Source organism: Physeter macrocephalus, chromosome 9 (genome assembly GCF_002837175.3).
Source record: "Physeter macrocephalus isolate SW-GA chromosome 9, ASM283717v5, whole genome shotgun sequence".
NCBI lineage: Eukaryota > Metazoa > Chordata > Mammalia > Artiodactyla > Physeteridae > Physeter > Physeter macrocephalus.
The window spans coordinates 37,144,309-37,165,776 of NC_041222.1; the positions used below are offsets into that span (position 1 = coordinate 37,144,309).

General features: G+C 36.4%; 1 protein-coding gene across 3 annotated transcripts in view; it reads left to right on the forward strand.

The window, feature by feature from the left end:
* Positions 1-19,372, forward strand: part of CARNMT1 (carnosine N-methyltransferase 1) — a 44,540-nt gene extending 25,168 nt beyond the window's left edge. For 2 of the 3 annotated variants that reach the window (XM_007109837.4, XM_028493865.2), the window contains exons 4-8: positions 1,408-1,548; positions 2,499-2,677; positions 4,716-4,829; positions 15,349-15,452; positions 16,156-19,372. In XM_007109837.4, coding sequence (XP_007109899.1) covers positions 1,408-1,548; positions 2,499-2,677; positions 4,716-4,829; positions 15,349-15,452; positions 16,156-16,257 — 640 coding nt within the window. In that variant the 3' untranslated portion in view covers positions 16,258-19,372. The remainder of the gene's footprint in view (positions 1-1,407; positions 1,549-2,498; positions 2,678-4,715; positions 4,830-15,348; positions 15,453-16,155) is intronic. The other variant, XM_007109838.4, reaches the window with a different exon arrangement.
* The last annotated feature ends 2,096 nt before the right edge of the window (positions 19,373-21,468 follow it).

Here is a 21,468-nt window from a genome sequence, read left to right on the forward strand (position 1 = left end):
GTACCCATTCTCTTTATTAAAAATGAGTGTTCGCACATACAAACATACTGCATATAATCTGGAATGAAAAGGAAACATTCTATTTTATTTTAGTGAAAACTATTATAAGGCACCTTGGCATTAGTTTGTCCATGTCAGGTATTAAAGAATATCTTACTAATCATAAGCCTATTTGTCAGAAATCATTTTGAACAAATTTCAGTTTATGCCTTGTTGTATATATAAAATTCAGCAGTAAAACAGACTAGACTTTGTTGAGATTTTTATACAAATACATGTTCCATATATAGATATTTAAGATCGAAGGACCCTGGACAAATTCCCTTGTTACTGTAGTTGTAGACTGAATTTTCAGAAGCCCCATAGTTCTATTTGTTTCTTTTCATTTCAAAGAGGGAAATGCTAAGGGTTATCATACGGGCTACTAGTAAAAAGTCCTGTTGCCATTTGGAGCACATCAAACTTAAAGCCCATACAGTTTAAAGATAAAAAAGAATTGTTCATGGGAGTAGACTTGGAAATTGGATTTGACTTATGAGCTAAATTTGGGGAATACAGACAATAATGAAATTCCTTTTTAATTGACACAATGACAGCTGATTATACACATTTTTCTCTGGTTTTTCACAGAACACATTTTAGTTTCCTTAGGCTTATGTTGATTTGCCAGAAGTACTGAGAAAAGTCTTTGCTTTGCTAAGGCTTTTCAGTGGTCTGAAAATAGAATGACAGATGTTACAGCAAAGGAAATTTGTGATGGTAGAATGATGCTAATAAATGGAGAACAGTTTGATTGTGAACCTCTGGTTTGGTGTGATATGTTTGCCATCATATATGCTCAATTAGAAGGCAATTCCCCATTTTCCCCGTGAGAATATCCCAGCTCCAAATTCTTTTGCCAATCGAAATATATAAGATTTTAAGGAGAGACCTGACACATTAAAATCTGCTTGTACTTAATTTGGTTACATAAACCATTGTATTACATATAGAATTCAGATATAAAGTTATGTCTTGTTTTACTGTCTCATATGCTAAAATAATTTTGTTCAGTCTCTTTGTATGTATAGGGATCCTTTTGGAATAATTTGTCTTCCCAAGATAGGTGATAGCTACTAGGAATATGAGTGTCTTCATAAGTCTTGGATATAAGGCGACTCCTTTTTCTTCTTAAAAATAATACTTTGGGGATAAAACCCTAAAACAACTACTGAACATTTGATAATTCTTTATATCCTTATTTCTCACTGATATTTAGAAGTATTTCTCAAATTTAAGAAGTCAGAGTCTTGAGTGAGCTTATTCTTACTAAATATCTTAAGTTTTTAGTTGTTAATATGGATTTTGTCTATTTTTTTTTCCCCTTTTCTTTGAGGGGTTGGACATAATTGCCTTATTTCATTTCAGGGATCCTTCTAAAGTAAATATTCTGGTACCTGGTGCTGGACTAGGAAGACTGGCCTGGGAAATAGCTATGCTAGGTTATGCTTGTCAAGGAAATGAATGGAGTTTTTTTATGCTCTTTTCTTCCAACTTTGTACTCAACAGGTATTTAATTTACTTTTTGCTGGAAATAGTAATTTCTCAGAATCAGATTGACTTACCTATTTTTGCAGAATTCTGAATTTGAAGATAAGTACGTAGTGTTTAATTATGGTGTATATCATAAATGTTTCTTATTAAAATTAAATTGTTTATACAATTACTACTTTAATTAGTTGCCTAGTTAACAGAATGTTGAACAGGATGGGTAAGTGATGTTTTAAAAAGTGATTGGGTACTCCATGAAACTGAAATGATTTCTCTGCAGAATTTTGGGCTAAGTATTGTCCTGGAAGGAGTATTTTCTTATTGTTCCTAAAACTTATTCACCCCTTTGTTTCTTTAGTGGAGTAAGATTATAATGTAGCAATCATAATTTTTTTCTTAGTCAAATTCTTATAAATGGCTCACATATCTGAGTTGGAAAGATCTCGCAGAACTTCTGTGGCCTCATTTAGAAAGTAGTAGAAAAGAGTTTTTAAAGCCAGAAGAGGTGTGTTAGAGAAAAAATAAATAGCTGCCTTGTTTAAATAATGTGGTGTCTTGGTAGCAGTGTGAGTTAGGGGATAGTGAGAAGGTAAAAAGGAGAGTGTTGTACAAAATAATTAAAATAATTAGGTAACAAACAAAACCCATACCTTTTTTGAAAAAAATACTTAGACTTTTTTACTTGAGCTTGAGTTTCAGCGATATATTTTTTAAAATTTGAATGAAAATAGCACATTTATATATCTGAATTTACCTTAATTTTGTTTCTGTGTTTTAATCCGTGAATGGTTACTCATCTACATGCTTATATGGAGTTTCAGATAATTGGGTGGAGTGTAGTGGTAACACTTTTAAGTATTAATTATATAAGTAAATCTTCAATCAAAAAGATTATATTTTAGTGTTTAAAGTAGATTTCCCTGGTAAAATATTTAGTTAACACTGAATTTTATGCTCATATTTTGCAGATGTTCTGAAATTAATAAATATAAGCTTTATCCCTGGATTCATCAGTTTAGCAATAATCGGAGGTCAGCTGATCAGATTCGACCCATCTTTTTCCCTGATGTTGACCCCCACAGTCTTCCTCCTGGTTCTAACTTTTCTATGACAGCAGGAGATTTTCAGGAGATATACTCAGAATGCAGTAAGTCCAAAGATCACATGCTTTATTCTAAATTTAATGAGCTAATTTTATACTAAGCCAAAATTGTGGTCATTCATTTTGATGATAGAATATAAGGTATACTTCAATGACAATTTAGAATATTTTCAAAGTTATGTATAAGGCAGTGATGGGAAATATAAAGAAATGAGATCCCACAATTAAGAAATTTAGAATCTTTTGGGTGTATTAATATAAGACAACATGTAAACAAAGGTTGAGTAATGAATACAATAAAGATGGAAGTAGGTTAGTGTGAGAAGTGAGCTCTTTGTGGAGAGGCTGTGACTTGAAGGATAGGGAGGAATGGCATTCAGGGGTACAAAGATACGAATGAGTAAGGTAATCGGGGATGGCAGAATAGCCTTACCGGAAGGGAAAAGGACATTTGGGGATTTAATGGGAGATAGGGCTAGAGAAGTAGGTTGGTTCCAGATTGTGGATGACCTTTATAATCAGGCTATGAAGTTTGGACTTCAGCCTGGCAGAATGTTGAAGAAATTTGAGCTAGGCATTAGAGAAAGGGAGATGATAATGGGGAAAGAGGAGAGAGGGATTGGCAATAAAAGGAAGAAGAAAAATAGAAGGCTGAGGGGTCAGCAAGTTCATTCATTTAACAGGTATTTGTTGAGTACCTGCTAAGTAGCAGGCATTGCAAAGAGAGCAGTGAGTAAAACAAAGCCCCGGTGCACAGGGAACCCATATTCTAGTTCGGAGAGAGAGGCGATAACAAATTAATATTGTGAGGAAGAAAAAATAAGGCAGGGTAAAGGGGATGATGAGTGACTGGGGAGAGACTTCTGGTTTATATAGAATTCCCAGGGAAGGTCTTTCTAAAATGGGAACTTAAAAAGAAAGACTGAGCAGAAAACCTCAAAGGAATGAAGAAGCAAGCCACTCAGATATGTGGGGGAAAGTGTTGCAGAGGGAATGGCAAAGGAAAGAAGATTAGGGGCTGGGAAGGACGCTTGTTGTGCCCAAGAAGAGTAAGAGGGTCAGTTTGGCTGGGGTGTGGTCAGCAGTGGGCAAATAAATGATGGGAGATCAGGTTGGAGTGGGTTTGGTGAGGCTGACTCGTAGCCCACAGCGAAGACTTTGAATTGTGTTCTGAGAGAAATGGGAGGCCTTGGAGAGATTAGAGCGGGAGAGGAACAAGACGGTAAAGTTTTTGTTTATTTTTCCCTGAACGCTGACCTTGTGAAAACCTGCACTCTGAAGGGAGAAGGAGAGACATAGAAGGTGTTAGGTGCTGGGAGTAAGTTAGGGAGCAGGGTCTCAAAATAGGAGTGAAATAATGGAAAACATTGCTTTGTCAAGTAAAAGTGACTTTCTTCTGGAGCAGGTTTGAAAGAGGAGATGGTGAAGGTAATCCGCAGTTGGATCAAGTGCCTTATTTGTACAGACAGCCACCTTCAATGCAGTCTCTTCTGTCTCTGTGCCAGGCCACAGCCTCCAGAAGGCAAACAGAGTTCTCTGCTGGGTTCCCACCCACTGCTGCTGACTGCCCCCATCCCCCTTTTCAACTGGCAGTTCCCCCAAGTACTGGTGGATGCTTATGTATTTTGATGCCATTCATTTCTCTATTGGCAGCAAATGCATGCAGTCTTTTTGAAACCTTCCAGAATTGGTAGCTAACACTGGTTTAAATCACAACTTAAAATTCAAATATTATTTCGTCTTAACCGATTTTAAATGAAGGCTAGAAGCTGAAAAGATTATAAACAAAACTCTTATAAATATTATTTGGTAAGGATATAGTGATATAGGTTATCAAAAATGATTTCCAAATTGATTACCTTATTAAGTTAGTAATCAAAGCTTTTATGAATTACAAAGTATCTCATAAATGATTATTTGGTAGCCTTGATTATAGTAGTTGATTGGAAGAGTTTAGCTTCTATACCCCTGCAGTTAAATGAAATATTCATAGTCTGTAAAGAGGTAACTGGTACCTTTATAGAATTCATTAAAAGAAAGGCAAAATAATATAACATGTAGTAATTTGATTTTCCTTGAATAGGTACCTGGGACTGTATTGCTACCTGTTTCTTCATAGACACAGCTCACAATGTAATTGATTATATTGACACAATATGGAAAATACTCAAACCAGGTGGAATTTGGATAAATCTAGGTAAGTTCCTCAGTATTTATTAGAATTTACACATTAATCTGAGTACTTAGAGCTGTTCTGCATTTGGTAACTTCACAGTACTAAATGTTCACGGAAGTTGTAATTATGTCATACATGTTTTAAAACCTTTGCAGTTTCCTTTAGACTGCATTCTAGTTAGTGGTACAGTTCCTCCAATCATAGTTAGTTCCTCCAAAAGCAGTAGAACCCCCAAAATTTGTATATTCATACTAGGTCAGTCTCACAGCAGTCATAATTTCAAAGAGGTACTAACTATTAACTTGATTATAATCGTTCCCTCATCTTCCCCACCCTCCATTCCATGGAGACAGAGCTTCCTTTAAGAAGGAAGTGTTCTTTTTTTATTTCTGTAATGAAACATTTGAGGGAAAGCACTTAATCTCTCCCATGGAAACCTCCTCCCCAGTACATATACATACCAGGAAAAGAGTAGGTATGATAACTTATGTGACTACCTTGAGTTTAAGAAAGGGTAGAAATATAATTTAATTTATGCAAAAACCTTTTTACTGTATCCTATTGCCACGTGCTAAAAATCAAATAATGAGTATGACGTGGTCCTTCCCATCCAGAGTCTAAGGGAAATTGCCAATTTTATACTCTTCCTTTAAAATAAAGGGAGAATAATGATAATCAAGGTAAATATACTTGTCTTTTTTAGTAGGATATATAATCCATACTAAGGAAGACTTTATATTACGTAAAAGTCAGATAAACATCGTTTGAGTCCTTGGTGTCTTCAGTATTGGTGTAGTTTTGTTGGTGGGTTCTGTTACGTGCTCTCTTTAATGATTTGACTTTACCAGAGATTTAGACAGTAGGACTAAGCCTACAGGTAGTAGTAGGTCTTTTCCAGACTTCTCTTTAGAAGTCCATAGGAAAGATGAGAGCAGCTGTAAACTGTAGCCATGATATGAAGCAAATCTCTCTAACCTTGGGTCTTCCTTAAAAGAAAAGTATTCTTTTTCCTGAGGAATGATTGACAGATAACATTACCTACTGGGTATTTGCTCCCTGTGGGTTAGGCATTATGTTAGCCCCTTAAAAATACCTTGTTTAGTCTCAAAACAACCCTATGTTGAAATGGGATTGTTGCTATTTTATAATTGAAGAAACTGAATCTTGGGTTAAGTAACTAGCAGAAAGGTTGTGGAGCTTATATATGGCAGAGACAGGTTGACAGCCCCCATCCAACCCCCTGAATGCCTAATCAGCTACCTCTGCAGGCTTGTGCTGGGTCAGTCTATAACTTAGCATTATTCTGACTGTGCAGTCATTTGGGAATTGGGGGTTTGTCCTGTACACTGTAGGATGGTTGACAGCATCCCTGGCTTGTACCTACTAGATTCCAGTAGTACTTCCCCAGTTGTGACAGCTAAAAATGCAAAACTACCCTTGATCAAAAAAAACCATTGCTCTAGCCTTGTGCTAATGCCCTAGTCCAGGCCCTCATCATGGCTTGCCTGGATTAATGCAGTAGTTTTCTTAAGAGTATCCCTGCTTTCAAGTTATCTTCAACACTCTACACCTCTTTTAGTTTCTCCATTTACCACCAGAGTGATCTTCCCAATGTGCAAATCTATCCCTGTCAGACTCCCTGCATAAAAGTCTAACTTTGTTGGTAACCTAAACTCTTCTGGATGTGTAGTGCCCTTTGTGATCTTTCTTCTGTCTTGTGTCTCAGCTTCATTTTTTCTTCTTTTTTTTTTTTAACTGCCCCTGCCCTGACCTCAAGTGCTAGTCCTCTGGCCTAGGAAACCCTTTCTTTTTCTTCTCTGTTTTCATTTGGCTCGTCCCTATGTGCTCTTTAACACTCAGCTCAGGAGATCCTTTCAGATTGGGTTAAGTATCCTGTATTTCTCTTTTATATTCTCACAGAATCTGTCAGTAGCATTTAACACATTGTGGTATAGTCATCTTTTTGTTTCCCCTGCTAGTCTTTAAGCTTGATGAGGGCAGGAATCTAATGCCTCTTCCTCACTTGGAGTGAATATTTAGCAACTGTTATGTGTATGAATGGATGTATTGTTTCAGAATTTGAAATCAGGATCAGAGTAATGTTAAGATGCCACAGAAGTTTGCTGCCAAGGGACTTAATAAAATGGCATTTATATTGGTGAATTCATAACATTCCTATGGTTTCGGTTTCAGCCATGTAGACTTGGAAAATTAGTTTTATCTGTAAACTGAGAGTGTGTCCCCAGCCCCTCGGGGACAGTTTTCCCCTAATCATGCTTACATAGACCAGAATGTCAACATATTCATATGTAATGAGAGAGGTAACTGCTAGCCATTCTGGAATACTAAAAAGTTACATTGGAAGTTAAATTGTAATGAAAAATTTGTGACATTATATGAGATTAGAGTTGGGAATATTATTAATTTATAAAATGCTTTAAGGGGTATTTAAGGTATTCACTTTAATGTTTCCTACGTTCAGGAAAACTAGTGAGCTTTTCAGGGGAACTCTTATGCATATGTCCTTTGGGAAAGGCTCTGATCTGGCAAAGTGCAGAAGAATGCCTGTGCATCCTGTGCAACTGTTTTTCAGTTTTTCATGGTGATCAGTACCCCTTAAATGCATTTATACGGAATTTATTTTTAAAAGTGGGGGTGTAGGTGTGCGTGTCTGTGCCCATGCACTGATACATTTATAGTTGGATAGTGGAGGGCAGGCGATTAGCAAATTGAATCTAACTTCATCTGGAAGAATAAACAGGTTAAAGTACCAGAGGAGGTCTTTGTAAAGCGTAATGAGAAATGGAGCCTATCAGATTTGAAAGCACTGTAAACCTACAGAATTTTTAAAAACATGAGCGATTTCCTATAAAAGGTGGACGATTGAACACATACATTATCTCCTCACTGAGATCTTGTTACAGTTTATAAAAAGGTGTAAAACACATGAACAAATAATGGCAGGGATTTCATCAGGGGACAAAAGAATGTAACAATATTTCAGAAGATGGGGTAGGTGGATAAGTTGTGCAAAGAAACCAATGTGAATAGAGCTGGTTGACCTGGAAAAACCCTGGAAAATGAGGCAGCAAATGAAAACAACATAAGTTGAAAATCTATATTTAGGAAACAGTTGACCTTTTATGTAACCAAGATGCCTACCTTATGCCCCCTTCCAGTCCATGCTCAGGCAGGAGACCAGAAGTTTAATTCCCTGGAAAAAGTAAATGGAAAAGGAGCAGAATTTATGAAAGCATGGCCTAGTAGAGAGTGAATGTGAAATGTAGGACAGAAAAGAAGAGGATTAATTAAAAGTCTGCATTGGAGAATGATCAGGCAGTGACCACCAGTTCACCCTACTCTACCTCCAACACCTCCCTACCCTGCCTATACAATTTTTTGCTGGGGTTTGAGTGCCAGCTGTCTGTTTTGCACAGATGCAAGCCATGTTTCTTTAAGTGGGCATGTCAGTATAGCTACATGAGCTTTTTTTTTTTTTTTTTTTGTGGTACTCGGGCCTCTCACTTTTGTGGCCTCTCCCGTTGCGGAGCACAGACTCCGGACGCGCAGGCTCAGCGGCCATGGCTCACGGGCCTAGCCGCTCCGCGGTATGTGGGATCTTCCCGGACCGGGGCACGAACCCGCGTCCCCTGCATCAGCAGGTGGACTCTCAACCACTGCGCCACCAGGGATGCCCTTATTTTTTAATTAATTAATTAATTTATTTATTTTTGGCTGCATTGGGTCTTCGTTGCTGCATGCAGGCCTTCTCTAGTTGTGGCGAGCTGGGGCTACTCTTCATTGCAGTGCGCGGGCTTCTCATTGCGGTGACTTCTCTTGTTGTGGAGCACAGGCTAGAGTTGCACGGGCTTCAGTAATTTTGGCATGCAGGCTCAGTAGTTGTGGCTTGCGGGCTCTAGAGTGCAGGCTCAGTAGTTGCAGTGCACAGGCTTAGTTGCTCCGCGGCATGTGGGATCTTCCTGGACCAGGGCTCAAACCCATGTCCCCTGCATTGGCAGGTGGATTCTTAAACACTGCGCCACCAGGGAAGTCCTACACTAGCTTTTAATAATCATATGGTGGATCGTTTTCTCTTAAATCCTTTCTGTGTCTTTATGTTTTAGATGCGTCTCTTATATACAGCATACAGTTAAATTTTCTTTCACTAGCCAATCTAATAATCTCTATCTCTTAACTGGAACTTTTAGAACCTTAAGGATATAAATGGTTTAAATCAACTTATCCCAGATTTGGTAAATGGGATCTCCTTCAAGCTGGCTCCTGTGTCCTTTTGACATATCCCTGTCATTTTTTGAGCACCTCCTTTCTGGCATAACCAGGTATACCAGGCTCATCTTATACTTTTTTTGCCTGAGATCTCTGAAATCAGTCATTTTTTGCAAGGATTCCTGGTTGCTTTTAGTGGCACATGGTATGTAGAAATGAAAATCTGGATTCTACCACTGTGATGGTATTGCTTCTAGGCCTTTTTAGAAGTATATGTTTGTACCCTTCTATGTCTATAGACACAGTTCATGTTTATAGATCATGAGTTTATGCTGGTACTTTTAGTTCCCAAGCAACACTAGGTATAGAGTACAAGGTTGGCATATAGCTTTCAATACATGGAAGATATCATTCCAGTGGCTTCTAGCTTCCATTTTTGCTGTTGAGACTTTAGCTGTTTTAACTGTTGCTTCTTTAAGTAATCAGTTTTGTTTTTAAGATTTTTCACTTTGTAGTTTTTTCAGGTTCAATATTATATCTAGTTGTGATTTTTTTCTTTTTAAAAACTATACAGTTTATTGGGCTACCTGAGTCTGTAAATTTTTTCATCACTTCTGAAAAATCCTAGCTTAAAACAGGGTCTCCACTTGCCAATACGAGACAAGCATAGCATCAAAATAAGTAATAACACGTATTATTTCTGTTATTATTTCATAAATCTCCTCTCCCTCATTCTTTTTCTCTCCTGGAAATGCAATCAAATGTATTTTAGACCTTCTCACTCTAGCTTTCACTTCTCTTTACTTGCTATTTTTTTGTCTCTCTGTTCTGCATTCTGGATAGTTTATTCTGACCTGTCCTCCCATTCACAAATTCTCTCTTTCACTGTGTCTAATATCTATTTTATTTCTATTGATGGGGTTTTTTTGTTTGTTTGTGTGTTTTGGTCTGCTATGTCATTTAAGAATCTTCTATTCTCTGAATATATTTTCAAGATAGTCTTTTATTTCTTTGAAAATACGGAGTGTATTTTGTCTAATAATTGTAATATTTCAAGTCTTTGCAGGTCAGTCTCTGCTTTCTCCTGTTCCTGCTGGTTCTTGCTTATGGTTCTTTGTTTCCCTGGGCTGTGGACCTTAACCATTTATTTATTGCTCATTGCCCTTGAGAAGTCACTGTTGGAGATTTCTGGAGACCTACATTAAGGGGTTTTTTCTCCAAAGGAATGTGCATTTGCTTCTGGGAGAAGATTGGAACATTATCAGAAAAACAACAGAATATTAAACTCTAAATTAAATTAAAATTAAATATTAAACTAAAACCTGGACTTGAGGTTCATTGGACCACTCATGTTATGTAAAATTAGGCTAAAAATCTACCCTAGGGTTAAAGCATGAATTACAATATCTCTCCAAAATTATTTTTTTTCTCTTTTTTCCCCCTTGTTTAGTAAGCGCTAGGTCAGCTTTTCTTGCAACCCCCTTCCTCCCCCACCCCCAGGTTAAAGGATAGAATTCAATTTACTTATTTCTTACCTTAAAGATAGCCCATAAGACAAAGTGAGAGAGTGGCATGGACATATATACACTACCAAATGTAAAATAGATAGCTAGTGGGAAGCAGCCACATAGCACAGGGAGATCAGCTCGGTGCTTTGTGACCACCTAGAGGGGTGGGATAGGGAGGGTGGGAGGGAGACGCAAGAGGGAGGAGATATGGGGATAGCAGAAACTAACACAGCATTGTAAAGCAATTATACTCCGATAAAGATGTTTAAAAAAAAATTTAAAAAAAAAAAAGAAGAAGAAGATAGCCTGTAAGATTCCAAATATAATGTTGGGTGATCTGTCAGACCTACCTTGGGTAGGCTCATAGTTTTTTCTTTTTATCACTCTGGCCAAAAGAGTTTGTTAAATTGCAGGTCCATTTCATATGGATAGTCAAATACCCTCAGGGTAAAAGTGGCATCTAGCTTTACCTCTGGTTAATCCTCTGGGCTCCTGGTAGTTTCTTAGTAACTTGCCATGTATTCTTTATTTTTAAGATTTAAAAAAATAAATTATATATGCCAATTTTAGTTGTTTTCAGTAGAAGCATTGGTCTAAACAACCTAACCTGCCTTTACAGGAAGCAGAAGTTCCTTTATATGTTTTTGTATTTTTGCAATGAGCTCTCTTTTTTTGATTAGAAAAAAAATTGGAAAGGGAAAAAAAAGTAAAAGTCTTTAAGAGAAACCTACCCAGAAGTGAAATAGACAGACAACATAAATTTATAAGTTATAAAAGAGTAAATGTAAATGACCTATATACAGGGGGAAAAAATGTTCACCTTCATTGCTAATCAAATAAATATACATGAGATGCCATTTTTCATGTATCATATTGGGTAGATTTAAAAATTTTTTGCTTGATGTTTAGATAAGGTACAGTGAGATAGGGTGTGCTTATGTACTGCTAGTGGGAGTATAGTAATAAAACTTTATTCAGGAAGAAAACAATTTGATAATGTATGATAAAATCTTAACAATTCATACACTGGTCAGGGTTTGGCAAACTGTAGCCCACAGGCCAAATTTGGCCAGCCGCCAATTTATGGCCCACCAGCTAAGAGTATTTTGTACATTTTTTAAAGGGTTGGGGTATGGGGACACACAAATAAGAATGTGTGATTGAGATTGTATGTGGCCCACAAAGCCTCAAATATTTGCCTTGCCATCTAACCTATTACATAATTGCATTCAGTATTACGTACATGTGTTAGGTTAATTATACTTGTAGAAGTCTGTCAGAGTGAAATAATTAGATATGGGTGAAGACTAAAGACCAATTAATGGACATACTCACTGAGCGAAAACAGACTGAACCTACATTTCTAACAGTAATGGAATGGATAAATAGTCATAGGATAGCCACATAGTAAAACCATTCTCCAGAAATAATCAATAAAATAGGGAAATGTTCCTAATGAAGTGTAAGATGCAAAACTATATATGTAATATCTCATGCTAATGCATCAAGGAAAGACTGCAAGGAGATACATTAAGTTTTCAAGTGGTTATCTGTGAGTATTAGGATTACTCATGGGTTTGATTTTATTTTTATGATATTTCATGTTATTTTAGCTTTCTCTTATTGAGCTTGCTTTATACTTATGGTCAAGGAAAAAATATTTCTTTGCTTCTTCTGTTATTTCCATTAAAAAATGTGAAGAGACACGCGAGTTGAGAAAATAAAGAACTCCTTGAGCTGTGTGGCAGTGTTTTATTCATCTTTATATATCCAGTGCCAGGTATTTGCTAGGTGCTTGGTAAACATTCATTTAAAGAATGAGCGACCAGGTAATAAATGTGAAAAACTGCTCAGCTTCAAGGAAACGCAGATGAAATCGTGTCTGGCCTATCATTTTCCTCTTGCCAAATTAGCAAATACTTAGTTTAATAAAAATACTTATTGTGTTTTTTCTTTTTAAGTTAGATTTGAGAGGGGTATAGTTGACATATAATAAATTTACCCTTTTTTTTTTAAGTGTACAGTTTGATGCATTTTGAAAGCTGTATAATCATGTAACTGTTACCTCTGTCAAGATAGGGAACATTTCTATTGTCCCCAAAAGGTCTCTTGTGCCCCTTTGTAGTCAGTTCTCTCATCCTTAATACCTGGCAGTTCTCTGTTTTATGTTGCTATAGTTCTCCCTTTTCCAGAATACCATATAAATAGAATCATACAGTAAGTTGCTTTTTGTGTCTGGCTTTCTTCGCTTAGCATAATGCTTTTGAAATTCATCCATTTTGTTGCATATACCAGTAGCTTTTTTCTTTTTTATTGCTGAGTAATATTTCATTGTATGGATATACTACATTCTGTTTATTCTTTCACTGGTTGATGGACATATGGGTTGTTCCCAAATTATTATGATTATGAATAAAGTTGCTATAAACACTTGAGTACAAATCTTATAGCCACAAGTTTTCATTTCTCTTGGATAAGTACCTAATGGTAGAATTACTGGGTCATATGCGGTGTATGTATGTAAAACTTTACAAGAAATTGCCAACTAGTTTTCCACAGTGACTGTACCATTGCATTCCCACCACTTCCTAAGTAAGGTGTTAAAACAAGTACTTACCGTTGCAATTGTGAGTGAAAACTGTTATATCTCCTTTGGAAAGCATTTTGGCAGTTTGAATCAAGTCAGTAAAAATGTTTATTCTGTGTTTTATTTAATTTATTTATTTAATAAATTTAGTTTTGGCTGTGTTGGGTCTTCGTTGCTATGCGTGGGCTTTCTCTAGTTGCGGTGAGTGGGGGCTACTCTTCATTGCAGTGCACAGGCTTCTCATTGCGGTGGCCTCTCTTGTTGCAGAGCACGGGCTCTAGGTGCATGGGCTTCAGTAGTTGTGGCTCATGGACTCTAGAGTGCAAGCTCACTAGTTGTGGCGCATGGTCTTAGTTGCTCTGCGGCATGTGGGATCTTCCCAGACCAGGGATCGAACCGTGTCCCCTGCATTGACAGGCGGATTCTTAACTGCTGCGCCCCCAGGGAAGCCCTGTTTATTCTCTTTGACCTGGAAATTTCACTTCAAGGAATGTCTTTGTAAGGAAGAATCTGAAATATACACAGAGCTATTTGTTGAAGTACCATTTGTGATAGGAGACTGAAAAATACAGCACAATTGTAATGGCTGTCTTTGGGTGGTAAAGTTACAGATGCTTAACTGTACATTCAGTGCTATGCTGGGCATTATGGTGGATTCAAAAGAAACTTAAGACATATAGCTTGTAATGGAGTAAAACATAAGTAGAAGTAAAATGTGGCCTAGGAATGTGTTTATGTAGATATAATAAAACAATATTGTTGGAGGTTCTTAAAATAATAGAGAAGGAACAGCATATGCTTTAGAGCTGGAAAGACTGCTATGAGGCTCTGCGTTCTTTAATAAAAGGCTTCAAAAGCTTTGGGATGATCTTGGATACAACAGGTGCTCAGTAAATGGTAGCATCTTTCATTTTTACTAGTACTAATCCAGCTAAAAGGAATTGAAGCTTGATAGAGTAGTTTGGTGGGGAGTCATTGTTATCCTTTGAAAAGAGCACTAATATATAAATTATAGTTATTTTTTTTCTAGTGGTTTATGTACAATAAAAAAGAGAAGAAGAAAAACCTTTTAACCCTAAGTAAGTTATGTTCCACAGAGTGGAGCAGTTTGGGAGCAGAAACTTTGTCTTGTTATTTTTATCTCTTGTGATTATTAGCACATGGTATGAGCAGTGGGGATGGGGTGTGGGTGGTGAGTTGGTCTCAGGATTTATAATTAACCCAATGAAAGGTGCAGAGATGATTGTCTAGATTAATCCTTTAGTATAACTTTGGAATGATAATGTTACCTGGATAAAGCTGATAGATTGGGCAAAATGTGAGACTAAAAGATTGGAAAATTTGGTTTGAGTCAGGTGATAGTTCCTTGGATATCTGGAGTGAGAGAATAGTAAAGGGGGAATGTCATTTTAAGAAGTTGTAATAGCTTTGATGAACTTAGTGCCTACTGTATGCCAGGTGTGTTATCTCACGTTAAAGTCATGTTACAGATGGAGCAGAGTTAGTGACTTGTTCATAGGCACGCAATTAGTTGGTGTTAGAGCTGGGATATGAACTGTGCACTTAGAAAGCCAGCACAAGGCGGTCCAGTGGTTAGGACTCAGTGCTTTCACTGCGGTAGCCCAGGTTCAATCCCTGGTCAGGGAACTAAGATCCTGCCAGCCACGAGGTGCTGCCAAAAAAGAAGGGGAAAAAAAAAAAAGGCAGCTCTCGTATCACCTTTTCCTTCTAGGAAGCCCAGCCTATAACTCTCCAACCCCCCTTACCCCCGCATTTTTCCTTCCCAGTCTGGCTTGAGGACTCTTTTCTGTTTTCACATGATACTCAGTTTGTAACTGCAGTTTTGCATTTACTTATGGAATTATAATTACAGTATACCCTTGCATTTTGGGGACTTGATATTCTGTGATTCAGCTACTCCTTCAGGACCTTAAGAGTTACAGATGTCAGGCCCATGATGTGGGGGATCACAGTGCAAGGCGGTTATACCAGAGGGTCTTGCTCCCCGTGAATGTAGGCCCAGCACTCAAATGGCAGTTACTTGGCCAAAGTTTCAGTGGTCTGGATACTTGTCCTTGGCAAATGTAATGGTTCTTTACCTCTCCTTTTTACGTTTCATCCTCTACCCAACTTATTTCTTAACTTGGAGTTCAGCTTAAACGGCTACTAGTGCATGTTTATATTTAAGTAGTTCATTCATAGTATCTTTAAACCATAGGTCCTCTGCTATACCACTTTGAAAATTTGGCAAATGAACTTTCCATAGAATTGAGCTATGAGGATATAAAAAACGTTGTCCTGCAGTATGGATTCCAGGTAGAGGTAAGGATGGAATGAAGTATTGCCAAAATTTAACTTCCAAAGCACTTAAACAGGAAAGTTGATGTTATGGCAGTTACTGGCTTTACCTCTTAACCTCTTTGTTTTCTCACCCATAAAGTGAAAATAATAATACTTAGCTTTTAGAACTATAAGGATTTGAGATAATATGTATGTAAATGGAAAACTGTAATCGCTGGTGTAATCACCTTTCAATAAGTGGTAGCTGACCATTATAATATTGGCCTTTGTAGACTGAAAAGTACCAGGTAGACAGGGTGGGAGGGCAGGTGTAAGAGGGATATTGTTTACTGTATGTACATTTGTACTGTTCAGTCTTTCCTTATCATGTGATTATAAGGTTTCATGATACTTTGACTATTGTGTTTTAGTTGTATGTTTATTTAGAAGCATTTGATTCATTTAAAAAGTAGATAACAGGTTTGTTCTTAAAGATAAAGAAAAGTAACATATTATAGTAGTTTACAGTTCAAGCTCTGGAATTAAACTTCTTGAGTGTGAATTCCAGTTCCACCACTTATTAGTGGTGTGACCTTGAGCAAAACTGTTGTTGGTAAAGTGAGATTACTAATAGTGCCAATCTTAGGGGGTACTTGTGTGTAATAAATGAATTAATATACAGAATATGTTTAAAATAGCACCATGGTTGTCATCATCATCATTATGATTATTGTTTGCATTTCAGGTGGAAAAAGAATCTGTCTTGTCAACATATACTGTGAATGATCTCTCCATGATGAAGTACTACTATGAATGTGTCTTGTTTGTGGTCCGTAAACCACAATAACGGTCTCAAGTGGTATCACAAGGAAAAAAGTTTAATAATAGATTGCTGAAATAAACAACTCAAAGTCAACTATCACAATGACAGGACACAATCTCAAGTGGTATCACAAGGAAAAATGTTTAATAATAGCAGATGCTGAAATAAACAACTCAAAGTCAACTATCACAATGACAGGACACAACCTCAAGTCAGTGGTGCCTTCTTATTCCTAAGAAAATTAAGAAATAGCGTCTATTTTCTTAATATGTCTATTGCTTTTTCAGAAACATACTATGCCATGCATATTTGTACTACACAAGTAAAAATGGAGGAAATGTCTTCAAGTATACATTTTCCTTGAAGCCCAGAATTATCTTTCAGTAGAAAAAACTTTATCTCCAGTGTCTTCAAATATACATTTTCCTTGAAGCCCAGAATTATCTTTCAGTAGAAAAAACTTTATCCAGTGTCTTCATGAAGCTGTCCATTGCAAGTCTGCCATATGAATGACTAATAGTATTGAAGTCCATAATAATCTCCTTTTTTGTTCTTTTGTATGCATTGCACGTTATTTTTAAAAGAGTCTAAGGATCCTCTGTCACTTTCAACATCTGGAATTGGGAATTTTGTTTACTTTGGACCTAAGGAATCTATACATAAAATGTGCATCTATTCTTTTATCATTCAGATTATTTGATTTTATTTTCTAGCTCAGCTGAATTTATAGTTAGCATCAAACATTTCATTTTTATGAAATGCTGAATTCATAGGATCACAGGCCAGTAAAATGCATTTTAAATACTGAGAAATTAAGTCTTTTGGCCACGCTAAATTGAACGCTTTTTGAAAGCATACTCATCATGGATCACTCTGAAATGTATGAGATCTCAACATTCTAAGTGAGGCACAAAAGCCTTTATTAAAGGTACTGCTCGGAAACTGGGGACATAAGAATAAAATCTGTCCATTTGAAATGTACGATTTCAAACTATAAATGAATACAGAGTGTGTCAGTGAGATGTTTACAATAATGTCTTTTCTTTAGGTTACATGAATTACAAAAGTAAGCACTTTTTTTTCCGTTAAAACAATTATATACTAGTAAAAACTGTCATGATAGTATTAATGTGGAGAAATTTTGATTATGAAATTTAGGGATAAATTGCTGCCCATGGTCTGTGTCTTTAATATTGTAAGAAGCAGCCATTAATATAATTTCAGATTAATACCAATTTTGTTCCCTGATAGCTGTAGCTAAAACAGTATATATGCTGCTTTAAATTTCTACCTCTAGCTGATCTTTATTGGAGGGAGTTTTCCTTTGTATTTTTTTAATGTTTATTTTCCTGTTTTCCAGTAGCTTGATAAGTAGAGATGACTAATTTAACCTTTTCTTGGAGAAAAGGAAGTAATATTGAATATTTTCACAGATGATTGTGATGACATTAAGTGACCTCTGTGGCAATTTGGATTAGATAGACTTAATCTCAATAATGTGCTGGTAGCATAAATGTCATGTTTTCATAGGAAAACTTACTTAGAAATCTTTAGACCTTTACTGTCACTTAGGTGCGGGGGAGTCACTACGCGATTTGGCATCTTACCAGTAGGACCTTTTCTGCATACACTACAGGAGCTCCTGTGGCCTTTATGCCCGTGATGCAGTGAAGGATTCCGTGAAGTTAATTTGTCAAGTTATGGACACGTGTATGTAACCTGTTGAGTGTTTCTGAAAAACTGTTCCTCTTTTTTGTGTTCCTCAATACTTGGCAGATATTCACTTAGTGGGAATTCTCCTTACTTACCACATGGATGAACTTGAAATTAATTGCAAGGGGAAAAAGCCCCCAAATTTATTGTTTTATTTTAAAGAAAGAAACTAAAAGGAGCATAAGTATTTTCAAAAAGCCATAGAAAGGAAAGGAATCATGCTGTTTGTAATTTAGAAATGCTTTTTATTCACTGATTAATATTCACTTTTTTACAACTTGTCTCAAAACAAACGATCTTGGTTTTCTCATAGAGGGAAAAACAGGTTGACACCAATGGGTTGGCATTATTACTTAAAATTTTTGCTATCAGGTTTTATTCTTTAATAATGTTACTTATATTTCTAAATTATAGCTTATATTTTAGTTAATTCTGAAATCAGTTACTTCATTTGTTTCTAATTTCTCCCTCATATTATGAACTGTTTTTTAAACGTACTTCACAAATTTGCATCACCCTTTTTCTTATAGCTTTTGTAGTTAATATATTCTAAACTTGAAAATTGTGGTATCAATCAATAATAGACATGTCACTGGAGGATTTAATTTTGTATTTCTTATGTGTAGAAATAGCTACTAAAGTGTGTAAGCCTTAAAGTTTAAAACATTTTTCTTAAATAACTCTATACACAAATGTTTTCATTCATTTCATAAGTGGGAGGAGATAGGTCATTGTGCTTGCTTTTGTTGTTGTTGTTTTTTTTTTTAATTTCCATAATCTGAAGCAATGCAGGCTAGGGTATATTAATCAAGTGAGCAAGATGGGATATGTAAAATATAAAGAGAAGCTGTATACATCACAGTATAAAATCATGAAGTTTGGGAACTGTAAAATGTACTGTATTTATGTGTAGCTCTCATTCTAAAAGTTGCCACAAAGGCTGAATCGGAAGCTTCATGTCTGCATGAAATTTCCTATATTTTTAATGTGTATGATGGACTTAATTTTTCTTGAATATTAAAGTCTGCCAATTGCTATGAAACAATATTTGCTTGGTTGTTTCTATCTAAATTACTCACAGCCATAGACATGGGAATTTTAATTGATTGAACACATAATACTTTTGAACCCTTGGATTAGCCTATTTTTATATGCTTCTAATATGATTACTTGGTTTCTGAGTATGCTGGGCCTTATACTAATTAATCTGGGTCTTTGGTTTTGTTAAATAATCAAACAAGAGTTGTAAAGGAACCAGTAGAAGAAAATTCCAGGACCAGCCATTAGTAGGATGAGCACTTAACTTACACTTAGATACTCTTCCTGAATTATTATTTGTGATCTTGGGCAAGGTGCTCCGAGTTTGTTTCCTCATCTATAAGAGAGGATTGATACCACCTATCTCAGTGGGTTTTTATGAGGTCGTATGTGCTATCTGTGAAATATTATACAGGCGTACCTCATTTTATTGCGCTTTGCAAATAGTGCATTTTTTACAAATCGAAGGTTTGTGATAACCCTTGTGTTGAGCAAGTCTGTCGGCACCATTTTTCCAACAGTATTTGCTCATTTCGTGTCTTTGTGTCACATTTTGGTAATTCTTGCAATATTTCAAACTTTTCCATTATTGTATGTTATGGTCATCTGTGAACAGTGGTCTTTGATGTTACCATTGCAAAGAGATTATGACTTGCTGAAGGTTCAGATGATGGTAGCATTTTTAGCAATAGGTATTTTTAAATTAAGGCATGTACTTTTTTTAAGACATAATGCTACTGCACACTTAATAAACGACAGTATAAACATAACTTTCAGATGTCCTGGGAAACAAGAATATTTGTGTGACTCACTTTATTGCGATATTCGCTTTATTACAATAGCAGGTCTGGAACCGAGTCTGCAATGTCTCTGAGGTATGCCTGTATGTGAATATGTGAAAGCACATGGTGGACAAGTAAATGTGATTTCAATCTGTGTTGACTGTTGTATAGTGATAGAAAAAGATGTATAGTGATAGAAAAAGATGAAGATTGGTAAAAGGACATTACTTTTAATATTTATGGTGACCCTTTGAAAAAAGTTTCAGTGCAATCTTAGGGAAAAAAAATCAAAGATGACAGGTATAAGTATAGATTCCAAAGGCTTGGTGGGAAGTGTAAAGAAATATAATAGTAGGTAATGGGAGAGAGGGCACAAGTAAAATTTAATGGAGGGTTACCCTCACTTTTACAAACATGCTAGTAGTACATGCCTCATATATATGTTTATTTCTCTTCAGTAGCTGTTTAGAAGTGGGATCATTGGGTGTGTATGTGCACTTTCAGTCAAGTTGCCTTTCAAGAAGACTACCAATTTACATTCTATCCAGCGTTTGAGACTTTGCATCCATTCCTGGCCAGTACTAGATATTGCTAAGCTTTCCATATTTTGTCAATATAAGTATCTAATTTTAATATTTATTCTTTTAACTACGAGGGAAGCTGAGCAATTTGCGTAAGTTTAAGGGCCAAAGAGAGGTGTCTTTAATCTGCCAGTCTGTAGGCTCTCACCTGGCAGACCAGACCCAAATGTTAGTAAAAACGTAGTGAGGTTCATTAAGCGGAGGATTGGCCAGAGTCGTGAGGACTGTTCTGAGTTCTGGCCTCTTAAGACTGACCACATCTGCTTTTGGTTTTATGTAGCTGGCACTGAGGCTGACCAGCAGCAGCCCATTGGACCCCATTTGTTGGATCTATGGTTTGATATTTTGTTACTATTTCTGTAATGTTCTTTGCCGTTATCTCTTCAAATATTTCTTCTGCCCTGCTGTCTCTTGCTTCTTGCTTCTGGGGCTTCTATTACATGTACATCAGATTGTCTTGTCATTGTCCCACAGCTCCTGGATGCTCTGTTTTTGGTGGTTTCTTAGTTTTTGTTTTGTTTTTTACACTTAAAAAATTTTTTTCCGTGTGTTTCAAACTGAATAGTTTCTTTTTACCTATCTTCAAGTTCCTTGAGTCTTTCGTCTTTGTACATTCCACTAATGAAACTGTTGAAAGAAATTTTATCTCTGATATTATGTTTTTTATTTCTAGCATTTCCATTTATCTTTTTTGTAGTTTTCACCTCTGCTGAAATTCCCTGTGTATCAGTGCATGTTGTCCACCTTTTTTACTGTATCATCTTTTAATATATTATAGATATTTTAGTCCCTAACTGATAATCCCAGTATCTGGGTCAACTCTGAGTCTAGTTCCATTAATTGCTTCATCTGCTGACAAGGGCTGTTTTTTTTTTTCCTTTTTTTTCCTGAGTCTCATAATATTGAATTCCACTTACTGTGTAGGAAAAAACAGAACCTGAGGTAAACAGTATTTATGCCTGGGTGTAAATATATGCCTCTCAGGCAAGCATGGGAGGTTGAGTCAATCTTAGAAGAACTTGAGTTGGGTTTGCGTCTTGTTTTTGTTATCGCACAGCATCACAGGCTTGAGATTCCACTGGCAGTGAGCTGTTGTTACCTTGTGTAGGACAGAGTTCCTG